This window comes from Chaetura pelagica, unplaced genomic scaffold, assembly GCF_000747805.2.
Source record: "Chaetura pelagica isolate M959 unplaced genomic scaffold, ChaPel_1.0 scaffold55, whole genome shotgun sequence".
In the NCBI taxonomy this organism is placed as follows: Eukaryota; Metazoa; Chordata; class Aves; order Apodiformes; family Apodidae; genus Chaetura; species Chaetura pelagica.
The window spans coordinates 4790992-4802408 of record NW_009953571.1 but is presented as its reverse complement, the minus strand read 5'-3'; the positions used below and the strand labels follow the sequence as shown (position 1 = coordinate 4802408).

At 39.7% G+C, this 11417-nt stretch overlaps 1 protein-coding gene across 1 annotated transcript in view; it reads left to right on the top strand.

The window, feature by feature from the left end:
• Nucleotides 1–308: 308 nt before the first annotated feature.
• The window catches only part of EXD1 (exonuclease 3'-5' domain containing 1), an 18905-nt gene continuing 7796 nt past the window's right edge, over nt 309–11417 (top strand). Inside the window, 8 exon segments of the mRNA XM_009999607.1 lie at nt 309–408; nt 1409–1460; nt 2813–2948; nt 4622–4684; nt 5448–5534; nt 6633–6737; nt 6863–6943; nt 10959–11102. Coding sequence (XP_009997909.1) covers nt 309–408; nt 1409–1460; nt 2813–2948; nt 4622–4684; nt 5448–5534; nt 6633–6737; nt 6863–6943; nt 10959–11102 — 768 coding nt within the window.

The window sequence follows — 11417 nt, the reverse complement described above, 5'->3', positions numbered from 1 at the left end:
GGGGGACAGGCGCAGTGCCATTGGCAGCGAGGGCAGCCTCCCCCTGGGAGCGCTCCTGAGGGATTCCCGGGAGAGGCTGGAGCAGAGCAGAGCTGCACCTGCCGGTCCCTCGGCTGAGGGAAGCACCTCGGAGTTGGCTCCTACGCGGTGCACAGTCCTCCTGTAGAAACCCCTCTTCTGTAGAGTGAAAGAGCTGTCACGTCACCCATCTGATGATCCTTTTCTTTCCTGGTTAACAGTAGCACCCAGTCCTATGGTCCTGCTGTGTTCTGCAGTTGATAAGCTTTTACCCCAAGCAGTGGGACGTGATGAGTGTCTGTGTTTGTCCCCTCATTTCAGTGAAGAACTTGGAAACAGGCAGAAGCACTCCAGGGGTGAAGATATTTCTAGGCCATGAAATAGTCACCGGTGAGCCTTTTCTTACCATGGGCACAGGGATCATGCCCACTCTGAGCTCAGCATTTTTTGGTCACTGCCAAGTTCTTCAGTTGTGTATCTTTCTTCTAAAGCTAGCAGGAATTGGAATGTTATGTAAATCACACAACGTCTGCTCCCCATTATCTAGCAATGAAGCAATAATAGTTCCCTGCTTTGGGAAGGGTTTGTGACTGTATTGCATCAAAGCTGATGAGTGACACAGCAAATAAGGTCCTGTAAGACCACTAATGAAAGTAACCACTCCAAAAGTAATGAGTTGAGATAACTATGCCCCTTGTTAATGTTCTGAAGTCAAGTTGCATTCGTTGTGTATATTCTTGTAGATGCAAGACTTCCACTAATACTCTCCGCTGGGAAGTTAAGTTGCTTGAAGTTCTACTTTCTTTTGCTTTTAACCACACAAGCAAAAGCATCTCTATTAAATGGTCAGGTTATCTAAGCTTCTTCTGTAAGTAGTGATAAGAATATGTGGTTATTTAAGGAAAACATTTCTGGTGTATAAAGGCCCTGTGCTCAGCATCTGCCTTGCTCTGGGGACAAGGAGCAAAGTGCTGAGGGTGAAATAGCAATAAGGAGGCTATTGGACTTATCAGGTGATTAACTGACTCCGTTCTGCCTTTGTCCCTGTACCTGCTCTATTGTATATGTAATAGTCTGTAGAGTCGTTAGTTGTAGTTTGATACTGACTTTGGTTTTGGTGAGATGCTAACCCATTAGTCTTGTTTAAATGCTAGAGTTCTGAAACACACCCTATCTAGACTACTGAGATAAGTTAATTTATATAGATTTGTACATCAGAGTGAATTTAAAATTATTTAAACTGTACTTTTTGAGGTCAATTTCTTTTTTAGTGTCTGTGGCCATGTCCTATGGTGGTTAGTATTGATTGTGGTTCTCCTTTTTGGGCAATAACAAATGTCAAACCATTTACACTCCAGTGCTGACAAGCAACTTTTTGTTTCTGTTGCAGTGGAAGTGGTGGGTGAACCAGATTTGACGAAGAGAACAGCGTTGCGCTCCGAGTACGTTGGAATGTTTCCTTCCTTTCATGGTGGGAGAAGGGGTGGGATGTGCTTGCTAGGGGAGCCACCACTTAGCCTTAGTATAATACTGATGGATGTTCAGACTCAGCTGTGCCAAGTTTGTATTACTCTGCTCTAAAGAGGTGAACAAGATGGTGATTGGAAGGCCTCCACTGTGTAAAAGGTTCTTTAAAGTTATTGCTTATGATTTCTCACTTTGGAAACTTTTATTTCTTTTTCTTCCCACTAGTGTTGCTAGGTAGAGGAATTTGCTTGGTTTGTTTCCTTTTCAGATTGTGGTTTCAGGGAGGATTTCCCATGAGCATTTATTTTGTGGTAGAACAGTCCCAGGACAGTTGCATAGGGAAGGTTAGGTTTATACAGATGCTCTCAAAACATATATAAATGTGACTTTGGAAAGATGGTAAAAATAATGTTAAAAGCTCCTGCAGACCCATGCTCGTAGGTCCTAGGTGTCTTTGCTCTGTCTGCTCACAAGATCACATTTAAATTATTTATTCTTCCTCTTCAGAGAAGTAGGAATGAAGTAGTGTCGACTGAATAATCTTTAAAATATATTTAAAAACACATAGAATTGTGACTAGCAGCAGTTGTCTTTCTTGCTGCTGTCTTGTCTTCTTTCTCCCTGTTAAGTAAGTCTCCGTTCACACATACCTGAACATGCACATGTCAGTAGCAGATTCCTGTAGTAATCCTTTAAATACACAATTTTAGATACAGGATTCTTCAGCTACCTCTAAAGGCTGATCAGAAAGGGTTTTTTTTCAGTTTATTCTCTGTAGTCATCATGGGATGTTTCTATACCAATATAAGGAAATGTATGCTAATAAATTTTGTTTCCCAATGAAGCAGTACTGATCTCAGACTGTCCTGTCACAGAAACTAAGCATCTTGTATGTGACATCTTTCAGTCAGCTGAATATTTACTAACTTTATTTTTTGTTGGTCTTGAGATGCTACCATTTTATATGATTTAGTAAATTCCATTTGGTTACAGTAAAGTTTCAAGGGATATAACTGTTTTAAGTGTTGGTGAACTTTTTAAATCACCTTCCAATTACAGTAACTAACTAATGAATCAAATATATTGTTAATGTAAAGATTTACAGGTATTTAAGTTGTATGGTTCTTGGGCTCAGGTCAGGTACTTAATTCTTTATACTTCAAACTCTTTCTTCCCTTTGAAACCTTTGCTGTCAACATCTGTTCAGGTTCTGCTTTTGGGTTTTACTTTCAGAATAAATGTGAAATTTTATCTGAAATAAAGGCCCTTTTGTGCAAAATCAGCTTATTGTGGGGTAACTTCAAGATTGGTTGCCTTGCTTGTGCAGGTGCACTTCAGCTCTTGAAGGGAACAAACAAGCAGACACAGGAGCAGCAGATTGTGGCCCATAGAGTTCACGTTGCATTTCCCTAGAGAGCCAGCTCAGAGCCTCAAATAGCTTAAAATATTCCCTCCCAGGTGATGTGGGTGTTAGTCAAGCAAGGCAGTTAGTTTGTCTTTGTCGGACAACATATTTTGCAGAGCCTGTGATCTCTTGGTTTGCCTGTATTAGAACAGGGTGTATTCTGAAAGAACAATGGAGCTCGTTATCTGCAGACATGCTCTTTGCCTGCTGATATGTTCACAACAACAGAAGGAAACTCATCTGCTTTCCAGAATGTTTATCCCCTTGCTCTCATCAGCTGTAAAAGTGGCTGTGCAGCACAAGTGATCTTTTGGAGAAATCAAAGTGCTTCAGCCAGTGAGGATTCCTCTTTGGTGATTGTTTTAATCTTGTACTTGTTGCTGAAACGTATGTGGCAAGATAGGTAACGCAAAGCTCAGTGAGACTGCTGCTCTTTATTTCTGTGCTGTCACGTGCTTGCATTGATTTGGTTGTGTGGTTCCTGCTATATACACATATACAGGTACAGCTCCAAAATGGGATCAGCTTGTTCTGTTCTCAGAGCTGTGACAAGAGTGCAAGACCCGCATAGGCTAAAGGAAGGCTAGCTGCATTGGCCTGAGGAATGGGGGAGAAAATGCGCAAGAGTTCATGTGATCTGGAAGAGCCTTTAAAAATGTGTTCTTAGGATATTTCAATTGACTATTATTTTAATAAGTTTAGAAGATTGCCCTTGTGTTGTCATGGATGCATATTACTAACATTTGCATCTTGCCTCAAAAGTAGGGAGAATCTTTAAGAGAACCATTCTTTACCTGTTCATCAGACATTGTTAAGCAGATTCTAAAAAATACTGAAATCTGTCTTAAATTGTTGGTGGCCCCTTGATCACTTAGCTGTACTTGTCAGTTTTATCTTTGTTACCATTTTTTCCCTTCCCTGGCAAGCCTGGGAATCAGGGTGCTTTTCTTTGTAACTGATCTAATTTTTCAAACGGAACTCTTTTTCTTTTATAATAAGAAAAAGTAATACTGCAACTCACTTTTAAACAGACAGGTTTTCTATCAAAAAACAGAATTTACGCTCACGCTCTGGACTGCACATCTGAATCAGCCAAGCTCAGTAGCATGGTGGGCTGTTTTCAGGAGGTAGAGAGGGAAGAACTGAACAGCTAAACCAGAGGAGTTGTTACTCAACTAAAATACATACCCTTGTGCAAAGTGTTGTCATGGATGCATATTACTAACATTTGCATCTTGCCTCAAAAGTAGGGAGAATCTTTAAGAGAACCATTCTTTACCTGTTCATCAGACATTGTTAAGCAGATTCTAAAAAATACTGAAATCTGTCTTAAATTGTTGGTGGCCCCTTGATCACTTAGCTGTACTTGTCAGTTTTATCTTTGTTACCATTTTTTCCCTTCCCTGGCAAGCCTGGGAATCAGGGTGCTTTTCTTTGTAACTGATCTAATTTTTCAAACGGAACTCTTTTTCTTTTATAATAAGAAAAAGTAATACTGCAACTCACTTTTAAACAGACAGGTTTTCTATCAAAAAACAGAATTTACGCTCACGCTCTGGACTGCACATCTGAATCAGCCAAGCTCAGTAGCATGGTGGGCTGTTTTCAGGAGGTAGAGAGGGAAGAACTGAACAGCTAAACCAGAGGAGTTGTTACTCAACTAAAATACATACCCTTGTGCAAAGCAGAGAGAGTATCTCATGATTATTTTTTTTCTTCATTTTAGAGGAGAAAGAAGAAGAAAATGTGGAGTACACAGTTGTTGATTGTTTCCAGAAGAAATTTGGCCCAGCAGTAAGTGTATTTAAAGTGTGCATGTCTGCAGGCAAAGAGGGCAGTGCATGTGAGTTTCCAGTGAGTGGATATGAATCTGCATCACTGTGTTGGTTGCTGTTTTCAGACTGTACCACCAGAGACTGAGGTGAAGGGTCAATATTTAGTGAACAGTTAGTTTGTTTAGGAAGGGAACAACATGAGGATTTGTTAGCAGTACAAGAGGAAATTGATGGTGTAATTTTTGTAGGTGTTTGGAACTCTGTACATACCTGCACTGTTTCAGTCATGTATAACAACATAAGCAGACTTGGTAGAAAGGCTTTGTTTCAGAACTTGGAGCCAATGACATATGTATTATTAAATTGAATAGCATTTTTTAGGTCTTGAATTAGACCAGCAGTACAATAGATCTTCCATGCCATTTCATGTTGCAGTGACAGCATCTGTGATTTGAGCTCTTACTATGGAAGTCTATTCCACATACAGAGGAAAAAGTTCTCCCCAAAGGAAGAGATTTCCCTGCTCATAGAGGAATCTAAATGTTGCTTGGAAAAGAAGCTGGGTTTTAAAATTTTTGTTTATGCCTTCTCTTGTGTTACATGCACAGTGTAGTTTACTTTATCTTAATTGTCTGAAGACCTTTTGTGTCTGCTAGAGTAATAGGTTTTTCTGTTATACTCTAGAAGATTAATTTTCCTTTTTAACTGAAAGGAGCATCTTCTTTATGTAATTTTGAGGAATTTCCTAAAGCCTATTTAGGTTAACTTATTTTTTTCTTTAGGTGCTGCACCTAAAACAGCAGTGTGTTGTCAGTATAGCAGGAGAAGGTGTTAATTTGTGTCATCATGGAAAACTCTTATGGCTTGAGGTAAGATGCATTTCCCAAAATGTGATACTAAACAGAGGTGTGACTGAGAAACATTTGAGGATTAGCCTGTGTTTAAGACTTACATACATAATTGTTTTGGTAAGGGATATGATGTTCTTCAAGACAGATCAGGTATTTCATTAAAATGTGTTACAAAAAGAATTATACCACTATAAGGCAATATAATAAATATTTGTATGTAATACAGGAATATAATAAAAACTTGTATGTGATACATACATTTGTATCTAATTATGTAACATACTTGGTTTGCCATCTTTATATACTCGTGTACAGGTAGAGGTATTACACTGCTATAGCTGTTCCTGTTGAAAAACTGCAAGACCTAATCACAATGCCAATATTATTGAAGGCATAAAATCCATCTAAAGATTATATAGTATTTTAATTGCCTGTGATGTTATCAGCACCAGAAAAGGAAGGGTAGAAAAGAGAACAGCTTAATATGTTTGCTCAAAACTGTCTGAGTTTATTTTTAAATAGGTTTAAAAGTGAGTGTGTTTATCCAAAGCCAAAATGTGTGTGGGAGTTCATGCTTCAAACTTAACTCGTTTATGCAGAAGTAGCATCCACAAAATGTTTGCTTTGCTATGGCTAAATTGCTTTTAAATAACAGCTTTTGTTAAACCATTGTGAATTTGAACATAGGCAAAACCTAAATTTTACATCCTGTTTTAAATGCTAGGGTTGAAAATTATGTCCTTTATTTCTTTGGTAGTGGTCTTTGTCAGTGAAAGGAATGTCATGAGCACAATCATTTTCTTGCAAGTGGTTCTTAAAAATGTCACCAAAGTAGGTGTAGGAATTTATTTCAAGTACTGTGCATAGCATTGGCTGCTGATATGTCTCAAATAGTAGACTGCTGGATTGTTCTTTCTAACTATTGTGAGAGCCTCTGAGCATCTCTGGAAAAAACAAGATTTGTTCATGAATGAGCATTAAGGAAACTAAACCTGCTTTTCCCAACATAAGGCTGTACATAGGAGATGATGACTTGTGGGCAACCGTGCACTCTCTGCTTCTTCAAAATCCTTTGTTTACTCTCCCTCACTCATTTTCTCTGCAACTGAATTGTAGATGGCAACAAAGAGCTGTATTTTTCTATTTGATATCTTCCTTCTGGGACCTCAGGCATTAAAAAATGGATTAAAGATGGTGCTTGAAGACAAAAACATCTTGAAGGTAAGGATACAGGGTGCCTGAGGCTGTTTGTGGTGGCAGAGGTCATATACATATGTAATGATCTGGCTACACCAAAAAAGTTGCAGTTGGACACAAGTTTGTCTGACAGCTCTTTCTTGCTTTAGGTCATACATGACTGCCGCTGGCTCTCAGACTGCCTCTTTCATCCGTACGGTGTCCTTCTCTCCAATGTCTTTGATATACAGGTACCCTTCAGATACTCTGGTTGGGGACATCAGCAAGAGAAACTTCAGCCTAGTTCAGGGCATTCTCTCAAAGAAGATTTAACATTACTAGAATGTGAGAGTTTCATGTAAATGTAGTGGTTTTGTTCTAGCTAAAAAGAACCGGTAGGCAAGGCTGATCATAGTGTTACTTAGAATTGTGTGTAGACCCATTTTACAAGGTAGTTATTATCTAATATTAGCAGCTAGTATATTGGGGTTTTTGGTAAGATGTATTAACTGATTTTGATCAAACTCAGCACAACCAGAGGCTACTGTGACTTCAGCAGGAGCCAGGTCAGCTTATGCTTTATATTCTTTGTTACTCTTTATGTCTTTTTCCCAAGTGTAGAAAAACAGTCAGGCTACAAGTACCCAGCACTGGGAAGAACCTGCTAATAAAAGCAGTGGTAGAAGTGAGAGAACAAGCCAGGTTGCCACAAAAATCTGTTTTTGCTGGTGCTGGCCTTGGTAGTTGTGATGGTTAATGTTGCGTGACTAACAGGAGAATTAGAGTCTTTCAAGGGAGAAGAACATAACATAATGGCCATGATCTTTCATAATGGGCATGGGTATGTTCTGCATTGTTGCGCATGACTTGTTCTTGCCTGTACATTGAGTTTTATGTCATAGGTATGACTACCTATAGTAACTCTTCAAAGCCCTGGTCTGGGCTACATAGTAAGCTTTATACAGCAGAGCTTTCTGTCAGTCCTTTTCTGATCTTAGTTTAGCCTTTTGCCCCTAAAAATTGTTACTCCATTACAGGTCAAATATCAGTCAGTGTTAAGTTTTGACTGCATGAAAAGGAAGGGATAAAAATTCCCATCAGTGCTCCCAGCTGTACTGGCTAGAACATGTAACTGATACAGTGGAAATAACTAACCAGAAATACCCACCCTAGCGTCTGAGGTGCATAGAATTGCACTCATTGTTCTGTTGTCTTGGTATGAGCTGATGTGCATGCATTTCTTGCACTAAGACATCTCTAGGCTTAGATTCAAATACCCTGATTCATTGGCCTGAATCCTACTTCTAATATAAGCAAGCTGATGAAGTAGTCTGTTTTTTTGGCTACCCTGCAGTATACCCGATATGCAATTAAGTTGTCCTGTCTTCTACTTTGTACTGCTGGAGCAAATAACTGGGAAATACCCCTGAACAAACTCCCACAGATCCTTTTTGTGAACCACTTCTTAGGGGCAGATTCTCAGTGTTGTTAAAATTGTAACAGGCTGCATGCATAAGTGAGACTCAACTTAAAAACGACAGCAATAGAATGAAAAACTCTGGGTTAGATTGGATCCTGCCTGCATAATTTAAAAAGTGTTATTTATCCCTGGTTTTGTACAGTTAATGCAACTGTTTATTCCTTGCAATGAGTAACCTAAAATAATTAACACCACATGTTAGAGGATGGCAATGAAAGGCTTCTGGTGTTCACTGACTGTCTTCCTTGTTGGTGTTCTTACAGTACTTAAGCGTCATCATCTGTTGAAATAACTTTTAATGATAATGTCTGTGGAAGTCTGATACTGCTAGTTCGCATTTGCCCACCCTGGCATGTGTGTGTGTGTCCCTGTTGGGCTATAGCAGCAGAAAAAGCTGCACAGTGAGCCCACAACTGGCAGTTGTCAGTGCTTACATCCCTAACGTTGCTTTCGGGGACACTTCGTGCTGCATCATGAGGCTACAGCACTATCATGCTCTGAAATGCGTGTCAGTTTAAAAATGTTGTTGGTTGCATATTTGTGTAGTACCAAAAGAAATAATACAATTCTTCAGAAAGAATAAAGAAAATTTGACCACTTGAGACTTTCCATAAGGCAGAGAGGTCCATGCAAGGTTTAATCATAAAATGTACAAAGGAAGAAGTCACTGTTGCTGTCTGGTTCCAGAGATCAACGCACATACACTACTTTTTAGCCTTTTGCTTTTCTGCCCTTGAATGAAAACCATTAGCTTGCCATGACTTTGGACAAAGATTTTTCACAGTGAAAGCTAAAACATGGTTTATTCTATAACCTTGTTCGTTCAGATTAGACTTTTAATAAATATTGATTGCAAAGATGCTTTCATTTTTGTTTTTCTCTCCTTGTTTGGAAAGCATTTACATTTTTTATTAGAAACACTCTCTCTAACTATCTAGAAGAATGGACTATATTTTTGTAGATTTGAACGTCATCTTTGTTTTGATTTTGAGTAAAAGTAACTGATTGCTTGAGAAGGTCTTTCCTGAAGTTCATCTTCATCTGCATTTGCCTACTGAGAAAGAGAGGCCAGTGAAGGTTTTAGTGGTCAGAAGTGCAATACGAAGGTCTGCTTTGAGTGTATGTAATGAATGATGGAAACTTCCTCCTTACCTGGTGATTTGTGCTTACAGTCCAGTGAAGGTCATCTTCTCCTGGGTCTCCTCCATTTTATTCTCTTCAGTGAACTCATCAGTTTGAGTTATTGCAGTTCCTTTCTCCAGGTGTGTTTCCTGCCACTTTTCAGCTAGTGGTTGTAGACTTCTTTGGACTGCAGCAATGTAGTCGTCCTAGCATAAATAGAGGCAGTCCTAGATTCTCTGTTCTACCACAGAGCATAGAAGGTCTCACATTTCTTTCCGTAGTCCAAGATTGGTTGTTCTACTTCTGGTGCTCTAACTTTAAGCATGTTTTTCATAATATTTTCATACAATCTTTTACTCCTTGGAGATTCAGTAGATGGATTGATTTAGCAATTTCTTCTGGTAAGCTTAGCAAATAAATGACTTCTCTCCCAGAGAAGGCAACATTTCGCTATGAAGATGATGCCTTAGAGGCAGCTTTATTCATTAATAAATCATACCAACTTGTTTGCCTTTGCTATTTGACAGGAAGATTTTTTATTATTATTTGTTTTCTTAAAGATTTTATGGTTAAGTTAGGAATAGGGATTTGGCCTTGGAATTTACCCTCTGTGTAAGATGCCAGAAGAGGTCAGTTGCAATTCCGTGGTCACTATTGCAGGGACTGAGCTGGGGCTGCTGAGTGGTCTAGGTAGCAGATGGGCAGCATCTGGCAGAACAGCTCAAACAGTGGCTCCAGCTGTAACCCTTGCAGTAAAACTTGCTGGCCTCTGAACTCATGGTTTTGTTGGTGGGACGGTGGATGCTTGTGTTGAATGTTGGCTCAGGGTTTCTCAGGAGAGAGTAGCACGGGAGAAAAGGGCTATGAGAAGTCAGTGGGGATTTCAGGGGACCAGTGTGGGAATCTGAGCTTTTGAGTAACAGAGGAAGTCTGAATGGTAGGTTGTTCTCATGACAGATAGCTCACATCTCAGATTTTGTGTGGATGCAGGCTTTTTATTTTTCCCTTTCCATTGCCCTGCTGAGTCTCTCTCTTCCAGGCTTTCCTTCTTCCATTGTCTTTGCTCTGCATCTTTTGCAATATTTCTAGTCATCTTTGTGTTCTGTAGTTAGGGACAAGAGTCACGGCTGTTCCTGCTCTTACTGCGGAAGGGTAAGAGGGATGAAAGCAGGATGAGAAACCAGCAAGCACCATGCCATCCAGTCACTGCTGGAGGCTGCTGTCTGCTCATCATCTGGCTCTATATGCTGCCAAGTGCTGCTTTGACAAATGACATATTATTTAATATGTTTTCCTTACATTGCATCACTATTTCAGGTTTTAGATAAAAAGCAAACCCTTAAGTATCCTGGGGAAGTATCACTGTATGTTTGCTCTCTCTGATACTGCTTCCAACCATCTGCTGTCTGGAGACAAGTACTGGCCTAGAAGGAGTCTTAGACTAATGCAACATATAAGCAACTTGCACAAATTTATCCTTTTATGTAACTTTACAGCTTTAAGGAGTCAGATTATAAGGTCTGCAACTGTATGAAGTCAAAATGAGGACTGATTTGTTTGCAGCATACTTTACTTCTGATATGCATCCCCACTGTCAAACCACCACATTCTTTACCTTGGGTTAACAGATGCTGGTCATGACATATTGATCCCTTCCATCACAGGTTGCTGATGCTCTGCAGTTCTCCATGGCAACAGGTGGCTTCCTTCCACATCGTGTCTGCACATTGCAGGAGTGTCTGATGCAGCACTTGAAGATACCTTCCAAATGGGATGCCATAATGAAGGGCAGGCAGCAGATGGTTTCAGTGAGTGATTCAGTGAGGCACCTTCAGAAGACTCGATTGTGAGCTGTGCTTTGCCCATCTTGAGATGTTTCTGTTGTTTAAGAGCACAGCACTATGCAGTGGTCAAACTGCTGTAGTTAAGGACATTTTGTAACACTTGACTTGGGAGACAGATACAAGCTGTAGTTGGCCTGGGTGCTCGTGCTGGTATTTCCTAATAGCTCATTTGAAGTAAAGCCTTTGAAGATCCATGAAGCAACAATAGAGGATATAAATAACTTGGCTAAAAGATGTTCCAGATATTTCAGTAATTTGACTAATTCTGAAACTTAGTTC